At 49.1% G+C, this 12,029-nt stretch overlaps 2 protein-coding genes across 3 annotated transcripts; one reads left to right on the top strand and one right to left on the bottom strand.

Annotated features, from left to right (window-relative positions):
- The first annotated feature begins 3,462 nt into the window (after positions 1-3,462).
- Positions 3,463-4,636, top strand: LOC120691061. Its single transcript, XM_039974025.1, has one exon. The coding sequence runs from the start codon at positions 3,541-3,543 to the stop codon at positions 4,393-4,395; it is 855 nt and encodes a 284-aa protein (XP_039829959.1). The 5' UTR covers positions 3,463-3,540; the 3' UTR covers positions 4,396-4,636.
- Positions 4,637-5,426: 790 nt separating this feature from the next.
- LOC120691060 lies at positions 5,427-9,510 on the bottom strand. 2 transcript variants are annotated; one of them, XM_039974024.1, is made up of 5 exons: positions 9,186-9,507; positions 6,721-7,419; positions 6,414-6,602; positions 6,208-6,330; positions 5,427-5,828 (listed from the first exon to the last, which is right to left on the bottom strand). In XM_039974024.1, exons 1-5 carry the CDS (start codon positions 9,240-9,242, stop codon positions 5,718-5,720), a joined length of 1,179 nt encoding a protein of 392 aa, XP_039829958.1. In that variant the 5' UTR covers positions 9,243-9,507; the 3' UTR covers positions 5,427-5,717. The 2 variants fall into 2 exon arrangements, with proteins under 2 accessions (XP_039829958.1, XP_039829957.1); XM_039974023.1 differs by having other exon boundaries at positions 5,427-6,330; positions 9,186-9,510.
- Between the last annotated feature and the right edge of the window lie 2,519 nt (positions 9,511-12,029).

Genomic DNA, 12,029 nt, shown 5'->3' with positions numbered 1-12,029 from the left:
AAGGGGGGACGAACGGACGGACGAGGCGTGCGCGTTCTGGCAGACCTGGAGAGGGGTTTCAATTCTTCAGAGGAGCGTTGAACCTGAACCAGCCCGGGCGATGGTACTTGGGTGGTTCAGACTGTTGCGGCAAGTGGTGTGTGCAGTGCAGTACCGGCAAGAGCATGACTATTTTTATTTCTTGAACTTGAATTCGCGCAGAGCTTTTTTGAATCAATGGTCTGTGCGCTGTGCAAATACAGTCTTGGATCTTTGGCGTGGAAGACGGTCTTGGGTTGGTTATTTAATCCGCGCGTTCTGAAAAAGAGAGAATTGAAAACGACAGGGGCTATGCACCTTCTCAAAAGAAAAACAAAAAAACGGGAGGCGAGAAAACTGTGCCACTGTGCGATGCGTGGCAACGCACCACCAAGGGTTGACCAACGCATCATCTGTTTTTTTTCTAAAACAAAAATAGTGACAAAATGCTCGCCAAATTTGATTCAAACTTCAAACGGACACGCTCTCCAGCCTGCAGGCAGGGTGTGTGGCATCCACCCAACTGCAAGAGGCGTGACCAAGGGATGGTTCAGTGCGTCGTCGCCATGGTGTACAGACAGAGACAGCCATTCGGTAAGCTGGCTCCAAATTGACCACGGAGATCTCTGGTTTTGACAGCCACGATCTCTGTTGCTGATGAGTGAGGTAAGTGGACGATCGATCTCGGTACCATCCTCAAGTGGAGGATGGATCAAAGCGAAGCGACGGGCGAGGGCGACAGGCAGTACCGACGTGCCGACGAAGGATCGGTTTTAGATTCACCCACGACAGACAGCAGTAATAACTAGTGCAAACAAAAGTTTTACTTGTTGCTCTAAGCTTGGTGGTACACCAGGTTCTCGTTTACTTCTCCGAGATGAAAAAGAAAAAAACAACACAGTATGCTAATGTCAGCTCTAGTGTGTACATACAGATTCTAAGCTTGATTCTGATCTGATCTGAAGCTCTGAACACTCATATGAATAGCCTTCAGGCTTCGGCAGGTGGCCTAATCTGGTAGCACGGTCACGGTAGACGCCAAATCCTCGGTACTCTCGATGGCATTGGCATCGCCGCACCCGCACCTGGGGCTCGTGTTAGGTAAGGTCCTGATCAATCCCCATGACCACGTCACTCGTGAGACAGACATATGTTTCCTTCTACCGTTTTCCTTCTCGTTTTTCTTCGCTGTTGTTGGATCCGGCACCGATCGAATAGTCGCCTACGGTTTCAAACCTTGGCAAGCGACCGAATCCGAGTGAGATGCGACGCTGACACGAGTAGTACCATTAATCACACGTAATAATCTCGATCTCTCGCCGACAAATCGTTCCATCACGGCACCTGACTCTCACTGACTTGCTGGGAGCTAGCGTCGGCTGGCGCCTGATGATCTGCGCTGTCATTTTCTTCTCAGACGGAATGGAGCCACGCACTAAACAACGGGAAAGCTCTCCGGCGTCCACCGTCACCGTCACCGTCACCAGTCTGCTGTGCTCGTCGCCATGAATCCATGATTTCCGGCAAAGGATAGCGCAACAGGTCAGGAGAACGGTGTTAAGCCATACCATGTGGCTGGCTGTGACCCTGTCAGTTTCAGACATAAAAAAAATATGAATCAGATTGACACAAAATTGTTTTTTAAAAATCACAATCACCGGCATCATCGCTGGTCTCCATTGCCGGCCTGACCTGACATCCTCCTCGGGAGACGGCAGCACGAACTCGAGATAGAGTTTGATATATATAGCACCAGTTTGATACTAGATTAGTACTGGAGGAATTGAAGAAGAGGTTGCTTGCAAGCTGGTCAAAGACAAGCGTACCGGGACAAGTGCCACGTTACGTGTGTGTTGACTCCTTGCGTGGCAGTACAGTAGCAATATGAGATAAGATAACCACCGGGACTGACAGTACCAGGCACCGTGATTGTCCGGCCAATCACGCACCAATAGAAACGCTGAAGACAAGCGTACATGTCCGGCCGGCTCTGCACTTGCACTTGGGCTGAAAAGTGATTTGCAGTGCAGGTACGGCATGCTGCCGCTGACCTGCAGGCCGCAGCTCGTGCCTCGTTGAATACTATTCCCTCCGTCCCAAAATAAATGCAATCCAGTCACGTTTGGCAGCACCAACAGTCCAGCACTCTTCATTCTTCAGCGTTTGTGTATGGTGCACGTAGCGCGCGGTCGCTAGGTATCGGAAAGAAATGTTGTATCTGCCGGCCTCTCCGGGAGGGTCGCTTGCCCGGCCGCTCTACGCAACCGTACTCTCACGGTCACGGCGCCCCGTGATTCCATTTTCTCCGTCACGAAGCAATGCAAGCAACCAGTAGCCAGGAATGGCGCCGGGGAGAAAGATCTCTGGACTTTGCAAAATCGATCATGGCGGATCGACAAGTTTCCGTGGCCTCGGGAGGAATGCGACGGCTCGGTTCACTGCTCCTTCCTGCTACTGCTACATGGACGTTCGAACAGTCGGTTCAGAACTTCGGTTTTGAGCTTCTGAACGCTGACACCTGGCCAACTCGCGTGTTCGTGTTCCCTAGCAAACGTTTGGTTTCTTGTGAGTTCTACGAAATCATTTGATCTACTGGATGAACACTTGCGATCAGTGTGCGTCGTGTTCATAGCATACACGTGGACTGGTGGCCTTCTCCTTTATGGTGCCTGCAGTTGGTCGAGCCTTTTCTTCCTCAACGTCCGTCTCAGCATCGAGTGGAGGGCGCATCTGTCTTCTTCTCCGGAGCAAGAGGGAACGGCTCGTTTGTCCTTTTCATCAGTTTCTTGTTCTTGTCCATGCGACCATGCGTACCTCCTCAATGCCTTCCACGTTTGGTACTAGGAAAATTCGGAGGAGTACCTTCCTAATAGTTGCGGCCCAAGTGGAATTCTGGCTTAGAAGCCCAAAAGCACCACGCAATCGGTAAATGAAGCCCATGGAGCCACAACAAAACCTGCGGACCCAACCCATACTTTGATGCTTCCCGAGCCTTCCACCCACCTCTCGGCCCACCAACGTCCAAACAAAAAAAAAATTGTCCAAGCCTCACATGTTACAGCCTCGCCCCTGTCAACACGGTGGAATTTCGCGCGCGGCAGCCCGCCGCGCGCGGCGCCGAACCGGAGACAGTGACGCCGACGCCGACGCCGAGCCGCACCGGCATATGCCGCGGCGGCCGCGGGGATCGGCGACGGTGCGCCCCCGCGCCTGGCATATCCTGCTCGCGAAACCGTCTCCCCCGGCAGGTCCAGCCAAAAGAAAATCAGCCACGAGTGACGCGGCCGGCCGCGCAACGCGCGATGGCGGCCGCATCCACGTCACGCCTCGCCATCCAACCGGGTCATCCCCTTCGTCCCCGCTCGGGGAGTCGGGCCATCGGGGGCTCCGGGCTCGACACCTTTTTTGTTTTTTTTTTCTCCCCTCGGCTCCCTACCTCTCCACGCACCCTTTCGGCCTTTCCCCGACCACCGTCTCGCCTCCTATGGCCTGCGCGTCCCCACGAGGGCCGCCGCCGCCGCCATGCCTCCCGCACACGAGCTTGCGGCGGCCGCCACCGCCGTGCCTCCCGCACACGAGCTCGCGGCCGACGCCGCCATGCCTCCCGCACACGTGCTCGCGGCGGCGGCCGCGGCCTCCGCGCTCGGCGTAGCGCTGGGGGTGCGCATGCTCGTCGCCCTCTCCCGCTCCCGCGCGCTCAAGCCGCTGGCCGACGCTACCTCCGCCGCCGTCGCCGCGCTCAGGACGCCGCGGGCCCTCGCCGCCGCGTCCTCCCCGGTCGCCGCCATCTTCGCCGCCTCCAAGGCCGCATCAAAGTCCTACAAGGCCGCACGCACGCTCGGACCCGCCGCGCGCCTCCCCAAGCTCCCCTCCGACAAGCGCCTCAAGGCCGCCTTCGCCGCCGCGTCGCTCCTCCGCCTCGCCACCGCCTCGCCGGCCATCCCCGCGGCGTCGGCGTCCCCTGCCGCCGCCGCCGTGCTCGCGGTGCTCAAGTCGAGCTACAAGCTGTCCAAGCACACGTCCAAGATCGTTGAGGGCTTCCTCGGCCTCCAGGTGCACAAGGGATTCAGGAACGGGATCGACGCGCTCGGGGTGGTCGTCAAGGTCGCTGTCATCGCCTCCGAGGTCGCCGTCTGGGTGGGAGGGCACTTCTGGTTCTGGGGTTATGGACGCGGTCGCTGTGTCAGGTTCCTCGGCTTCACCAGGCCGGGTAGCTTAGCCCTGCTAGCGTGTAGCAAATCTGAGCCCCAAGTTGTACTATTCGATCCCGTGATAGTTGAGATGGACGCCGAGGGGTGCGAATTGGAGGAGCGAGGGGCCTCAGAATTGCTCTCCCTTGCTGTGCCCGTGCCCCAGGTGACAAAATTAGTGAGTTAGCACACAGCTGTTGTACATTTGCTTATATCAGGTTAATTATGCAGAGATGATTTTTGATTGAGTGCTTGCATCTTAGTCCTTGTGCGTCCGACAAGTTTGGGTGAAGAACTGTACAGTTGTGTATTGTGTTCCGTCAGAGTTGCAGATTTGTTCTGGTGCCTTGTCAGTTTTAGTGTCAATTGTTTGGGAATTTGCTCTGATTATAGTTTAGCTGAAATTTAATTTTCTAGAGCTTCACATAGCCGACTTGCATTGTTCTATGTCTCTTTAACTTTGGTTACAAATTGAGAAGGGATAATGCTTAAACTTCAGGTGTTAATTTTTTGCCCTGTACCTGATGCAGGTACACTATTCTGTAAATCTGTAGTTTACAGTTGGATAACTCAAATGAAAACAGAAAACTAACGAAATGGAATGGCTACTACTTTTGCATGGACACTATATATAACTTATCAGCAAGATCTTGAACCTTACTAAACTCATGCTATATAATGTTACAATTTTTTATATATATATAACTCTATTGCCATGCTATATGTGTGGGTCTTCCTTTTCTTATTTTTGGTGCGGTGATGGGTGGCAAAGGGGTGCGTGTGCTGATTGGGAGCCTTCAGCTTCTGTGACCACTGACCAGCAGTATGATCTTCTAGATATCAGGTATGGCTGAATGTAATGAACCTAATGCACAACTCTAAAATATCTCTTACATCTTCAGTTACATATTTCCATATATTTTACTGCATTTTCGATCAAGCAACATAGTCCCACGGATGAAAAATAAAAGAAGTGGGAGCTTGCTTGCTTGAATCCTATTCATATTGTCCATCACAGTTCCAACACTTGATCCTTCTGCACATAGGGGCACAGGCTAGAAGCCTAGAAGGCAGCTAGGTGACACACTCCACTATATTCAGGTTTACTATGTTGTGTAACCATGCTATTTTGATTACTCTCATGTATCATTGGTACTTACTGTCTTGTGATTTGTGAATTCTTTGAGCAGATCAAATCTAGACTCTGCAACAAAGAAATGTCCAAGAGAGCCATTGAACTCTTTATTTCTATAAAGGGCATAGTTATATACACAAATCACTGTTCCGGAGACTAACTACCTCATTCACTTGTGAGAATGGCAATCAAGTGACAGCAGATTGACACATGCATCAATTCTACATTAATTGACTTGAACTAAGTACTCGTCCTGCAAGTGATCTTCTAGTGCTGTAAGCTTATTTTAATCGAGAAGGAAAAACTGTGCTCAGTGATTGAACAACTTGAAACAAAACACTGGGTTCTTAGTTTGCATGGTTGAGACTTGAGAATCATATCCAGGACTCGATGGTGCATTTGTACTTGTAGTTGTAGGGATTTAACCCATTTAGATGTGCAAGAATATCAGATGTGTCCATTATGTCTTCTTCTTTCATACGGTCCTGAAAAGAATAATAATTTTTTGTTAACTATGTGTAGAATTATACCAGGTTTTCATTTGAAAACAATGAAAATGCACAGGAGGAATCATGTATCTTCAATTTTAATTAGACCAGGGATTAACTCATGAGCTCGTGTCCACATCCACTATGATCTTGTTCACTTATCACTAGTCCACATGGATGTCCCCAATATGTATCCTAACCGGTGAATATATGACATAATGGGTAAAATGGAAAGTTGAAACAAACGAGTTATGTAGTTCATGAAATGTGAAAAAGTTACCATTCCTAAAGTATATGGATAAATGGAATGTTGGAACCAATGAGTTATCTGGACAATAATTTCTAATAAGACACTATAGTATGCTTGAAAACTTACAGTTTGTTCATAATGTTCATGAATCTGGGAGCTTGATTGTGATGCTTCACAGAGTTCATCATTCTTTGCAAACCTTCCTCGGACACGGGGCCTGCTATCTGCCAAGGTTTTTCTACATGCATACTGCATTTTGTTGTGTGTTAGCATAATTGAATTGGTAAGATGTCCACGCGCAAGTGTTGTTGTATTGAAATGCTTGGTAGTACCTTTATTTTTTTGCTGAAATTTCTCTCGTTCCGTTTCTTTATGTACCTATGAATCTTTTCCTTTCTCTCTTCAGGTGACAAGCGGACAACCTTAAATGTGGAGTCTTCCAAGCCTGATAGCTCTGTTGGAGGTAATGTTGCTGGGTTCCCATTGCATCCGTTTGTCAGGTGCTGATTATTTCCTCCTACCTGTGTAAGAAGCCGAAGCAATTTGCATGGTCAGCTGATTACTTGGCCCATCCTTTTATCTGGCATCATTATGGCACGTAGTATGATGTTCAATGTACGGCTAGGTTCTGAATGTTACCTGCATCTCTGCATTATTAAATGCCCCTTGGATGGAATCTGTGTCGCTATATGTTCTGGTCAGTCCTTCACCTTCCATCATCTTCTGGAATTCACCAAGCATCACCATACTGTTGCTACTATCACTTGCACTGTTGAAAAATCCTCTTTGTGGTGCCTCTGCATTGCAGCTCGGAAGAATTGCACCTGCTTGCTGAAACATGGCTCCATCCAAACCCATGAACCCTCCAGCTAGTGCGGCTGTGAAGCACTCATCATAGTCTGAAGTGATTGTCATCAAGGCAGGTGCACTACTGCTCATTTGCATTGGGGGCACTTGTTCTGCAATGGTCCCCGGAAGTTCCATTTGATTGAATTGCTCTATGCTGGCCTCATTGGTGGCATGTGGATAGTATGCTACTTCTGAAAGCCCGTCGATCGGGGGAAGGAGCTCGGTTTCAAGATCATGGTGTTGCTCTTGCTCAAGGAGGGCTGTGAGAGTGGAGTCAAAGGAGGGCAAAGGGGAGTAGGCTGTGGGTACAACAGCCGGAGTTTCATCACTGTAGCTGCAAACTGGAGGAGTGGTAGTGGTCGACGATGAAACATCATCCGAGGAGGCTGGAAATGGCTCAGAGGTAGTAGCCACCGCAGCAAAGAGGTCATCACCAAGGCCATCACAGAAGTCAAGAATATGAGCAGCTATTGGACTTGAAATGTCCTCCTGTAAATTTCGGAGCGGACAAAACATGTGAGTTTCTTTGTGCTAAACCAGTGTCTTAACAATTCAATCTCGAAAACCACACACCACATAATTTTCAAGGAAAAAAACTCAGTGCAAATCAACTACTTTGTGTATGCCTCTAATTGAATTACAACATAAAGGATGTTCTAGTGTGAATAATCATGGTTTACAAACTCATGGTGAGAGCAGTGGATATTAGGTGCATGTGCATCATTACCTTTTGTTAGATAATACCTACTTTTTTCAGTACTTTTACTTCTGTACAATTTGCAAGAGGATCAAAAGCTGTAGATATATGCAACCATGTGCAATTTTCTGAATAATTCTACTGTTTTTATTAAAGCGAACCTATCCAAAGAAAATGTAAGACACCTTCTATGTGATTTGGATATAAAACTGTCTATGACGTAGAAGCAAAAGGAGAAAACGATATTTATTCTCTGGTAATGCTGCAGGCCTAAATCTGAAAGATGTCAACCAGAATTTTAATGCACTGCTATGCTTTAGCTTTATAGAAGCCTAACAACTATGCATTACATGTGCAGGAAAGTACCAATTGTCCTAGGAAGCAACTCTTTGCCATTTCAATTACAACCCCAAGAGCATGCATTGATGCATAGATAGGATGCAAGAAAGATCGAAGATGGCAATGAAAGATCTCAGAAGGAAATGAAATTGCTTCGTTGGATTCAGAACATCATTGCAAACCTAGGAAGTACAGAGCAAGATCTGTGGTAGAAAAACAATTACGGTGATGCAATCGTCAGGAAGCATGGCAGGCACCGTAAATCTTCACCGAAAATGGTCAGATTGGTGCACAGCGCAGCTTCTCAGACAAGTTTTCTCCAATGTTACTGATCCCTGAGAAGAGAGACGGTGGTTCTCCTTGCGGCGGTAAATGAAGAATCAGCATGTGTGAGGAAGATATGCTAATGAAAGAGAGGAACCAAAAATAAGCCAGCTTGGCCATGCAGATGCACACGACTATTTTCCAAGATGACCACACCAAGGAAGTCCCCAGAATTTTCTGCGCGACGATTGCGGTCGGGAGGGTTACAGGGTAGAAAGAAAGACGTAACAAAGAAGTCAGCCAGCATAAAATTGGATATTCTAAATGCATGTGCATGTTCTAATGCAAGGATGCAATTTTTGCGCAGGCTGTGCTTATTTCTGGAAAGAAGTCTCAACGAATTGGGTCACTCTTCAAAGCTGATAGACCGGGCCATGCGACGACCTCATCTGACGGGTGTTTAGCCGGTGTGAAATATATTTTACTTCCAGCATTTATGACTTGCATGGGCGAGAGGTCTCCTTTTGGTCATTTGACAATACAGGAAATTGTGTTTGCAGAAGTTATGAATAGGTTATACCATGCCAAGTTAGTAATAATACAGAGAGAATATTGCATTGTGTGTTCATAATGAAAAAAGATCTTCACGAGTGGTTTTAATTTGCTAGACACAATGAACTACTAAGCATATATAGTATATGTATGATTCAAGGAGGCAATGCATCGTTCAGTGTCCATACTTTTCGTATTAGCAGCACACTATACTCATTATTTGTCATTACCCAGCTAGCAATTCAGATACGCATCATGCAACCAATAAGCAAACATAGCAAAAAAACAACTCCAATATGAAGTGCTGCATGCATACAAATTAAATCAAAATTGAAGGAGCTATATATACACACAGAAAAAGAACATATATAACAGATGAAACAGCTAGGTTGGAGAGATTTACAATGCAGAAACCATCTGGGATCGACATGAAGGCTGCATCGTCCTCAAACACCATCATCGTCTCTATGAGTATGTATATATCCTGGTAATTCGCTAGCGTTGGTTACACTTACACAGTATATATGAGGCGAGATATCTATAGTAGTATCAGCACAAATAATCTGTGAACCGATGGAGGAGGTGATGGGTTTGATGAAACTAGTTAGCTAGTTCATTCGGAAAGGCATGCAGCTGGGAGGAAGAAGCCAGGAAAGGTCAAAGGGAAGTCGCCTAGGTAGGCTTGGCCTAACCATGGCGAATGCTGGAGCTGGACATTTATAGGGAGGGAGGACGGCGGTGCCCGGCAACTGCATGGCCATCCTTTTGCTATCTTTGGGTGGTGCCGTGCTGGTGTGATGCAACTAACAACAAACTGGTCGAGCTTGGTTAGAGCTAGCAAACACAGCTCGACAGGCTTATTGCAGGAGATCGATTACACCCTGCTAATAACCTGCAGGTCTGCCAGAAGTGATTGGGAATCATCCATCTTATTGCCGTTTACTTGCATGGATGGCTACGTAATAAAACGTGGGAGGAGGATCGGAGCTAGGCCGCCTGCCTGATGGTGTTAGAGGACTGTTTGATTAGTCCAGCTGATTACTGTCGCGATTGCGTGTGCTGGGAATTAAGACAACCTCGGTAATGCAGTCGACAATGCGATTGGAATCTGGTCGGGTGGTCGCCTTTGGTTGGGTCACTTCATGTCTGTCAGCCTGCCTGTGTATGTGCCAAGCTATCCACCATATCTATCTATCTATCAGTGTCGTCTACCTATCTATGCAGTGCAGTGCAGTGCCGGCCTCGACACATATATCTTGATGTTCAAGGATAGATGAGGCATCGGTCGATATGATCGATACGGCTCCACTTGAAGCCGTAAGCTAGCAAATAGCCCAAGGATCTCGATCGACGATCGTACGACGGTAACATGCATGCTACTCTCCTATATGATCAGGCCTTTAGCTAGTAGGTCGTCTAGGATGCCCTTTTCAGTTTGCAGTTGGCGTTGCCTTGCGTGAACAAGATTGTCGAGCGAAATCCCAACATATCGATCGGCACCTAAAACTTTTTTTTGCATGAATGCAGATTCCGATCTTGCCGATGAGACGCTGCCGATTTCTACAGCGGCGAGCCGCCGGAGATCGATCATGAAACCAAGCAAAACCGGCCGGCGGCGCCGCATTCATTTAGGTTCCACTGCAGTACCTGCACAGCTCCGATCCATTTACGCAAATAAACTGATCGATCTCAAGGGATCGGCATATCGAGCATTTCACATTATTCCCCTCGGCAAGATCGTTGCCTTATTGAGCAAAGGACAGGTTCGGTTAACACTGCTAGCTACTACGGCGACTCCTATTTCGACACGTCCTGGCCATCATCGGAGCGAATCACAGGCCATCTATCATCGTCCTGAGATATACTGCTATAGCTCCGGAATTGAACAAGGAACAATGTCAAATTAAAAATGCGGCTGCCGAAATTACCATATATATAAAAACGACCGCCGCTAGCTGAAAAAAGAAAGCAATCATGCAGGCAGACAGATGCAAAGGCTCGTCGTAGTACGCACTAAGTACCTGCCTGTATGTGCCTGCAGGTGGGGGATCGGAGAGGGGGACAGGGACAGACCAGGCCCCTCCCTCCCAGTCCCAGGGCGTCCTCGCTCCAGTGCCCGCCCAGGGCGCGCACCGTACCGCGAGAACAAAGGCATCCGGTCGGCGCTCGGAAGCTTGACGCACACAAGAGCTACGGCTGAGCCTGAGCTGCTAGAACCCACCGAAACGGAACTAATGCCCATCCATCAGTCCCGGGAAAAGGGAGCCCCAAAGGCCAAGAAAGCTCTCGATCCCCTGCCCGCTTGCCTAGGCCTGCGGGGAGAGGAAGGAAGGGCTAGGCCAAATCCCCCCGCCCGCGTCCTAGCGTCGTAGCCTGCACAGTCGCCGGGGTTGCACTTGCACGGCGGCGCAAGTAGCCAGCCAGCGCGCGCGCGGCCAACAAATGCCTGGCCGGCGGGCGGCGGAACGCAACGCAAGTTGCGACATAAAAAGCGGCGGGCCGCGGCAGCGCGATCCGCGGCGCGCTACGGGTGTCCCCGCTTTGGCGGTGCACGGCGCGACCGGCGATTCCGTCGAGCGCGTGGCCGGCGGCGTACGCTGCTGCTTTGACCGCACCGCAGCCCGGAACGTACGGTGTACGGGTGGGATCGAAGAGGAGGCGGGGCAACAGGGCAGGCCACACCAGGCACCTCGCGCCGGGCCGGAGGGTGCCGATCCGGCGGACATATATATATTCTCCGATCGCGGCGACGGGACGGGAGATCCGTCGCCGGGGCGAGTAGTGGAGCCAGCCAGCCGGAGCCCCGCGTCATGTGTCGAGACGCTGTAGAAGCGCGGGCGCGTGGTGGTCGGCCGTGCGTGGGATCGACACGTGGTCGCCGGTTAGGAAGCTCGATAACATTGGCCATGTCGAGTAGAAACATGCTCGATTATTTTGGGCCTGTCCAAATGTATAAACAAAAACTGTTTGGGCCTCTCCAACTTCAGTCAGCCCATACTAGTTCCAACAGCGCCATGTTTTTTCTTTTTGAAAAAAATCCTATTTACCTCCCTAAACTATAGGCCGAGTTTCCACCCTGAACTCAAAACCGGGTATTTTGCCTCCTCAAACTCGCAAAATCGGAAATATGACCTCTCTGGATGGTTTTTCTCTTTTTATTTTATGTTTATTTTAAATGGATTTTAAAAAAATCTTAGTAAATCATAAAAAATTATAAATGAAAAATTAAATTTTGTTGGACTCCACA

This window comes from Panicum virgatum, chromosome 9N (assembly GCF_016808335.1).
Source record: "Panicum virgatum strain AP13 chromosome 9N, P.virgatum_v5, whole genome shotgun sequence".
Lineage (NCBI taxonomy): Eukaryota > Viridiplantae > Streptophyta > Magnoliopsida > Poales > Poaceae > Panicum > Panicum virgatum.
This window is presented reverse-complemented; position numbering and strand designations above follow the sequence as displayed.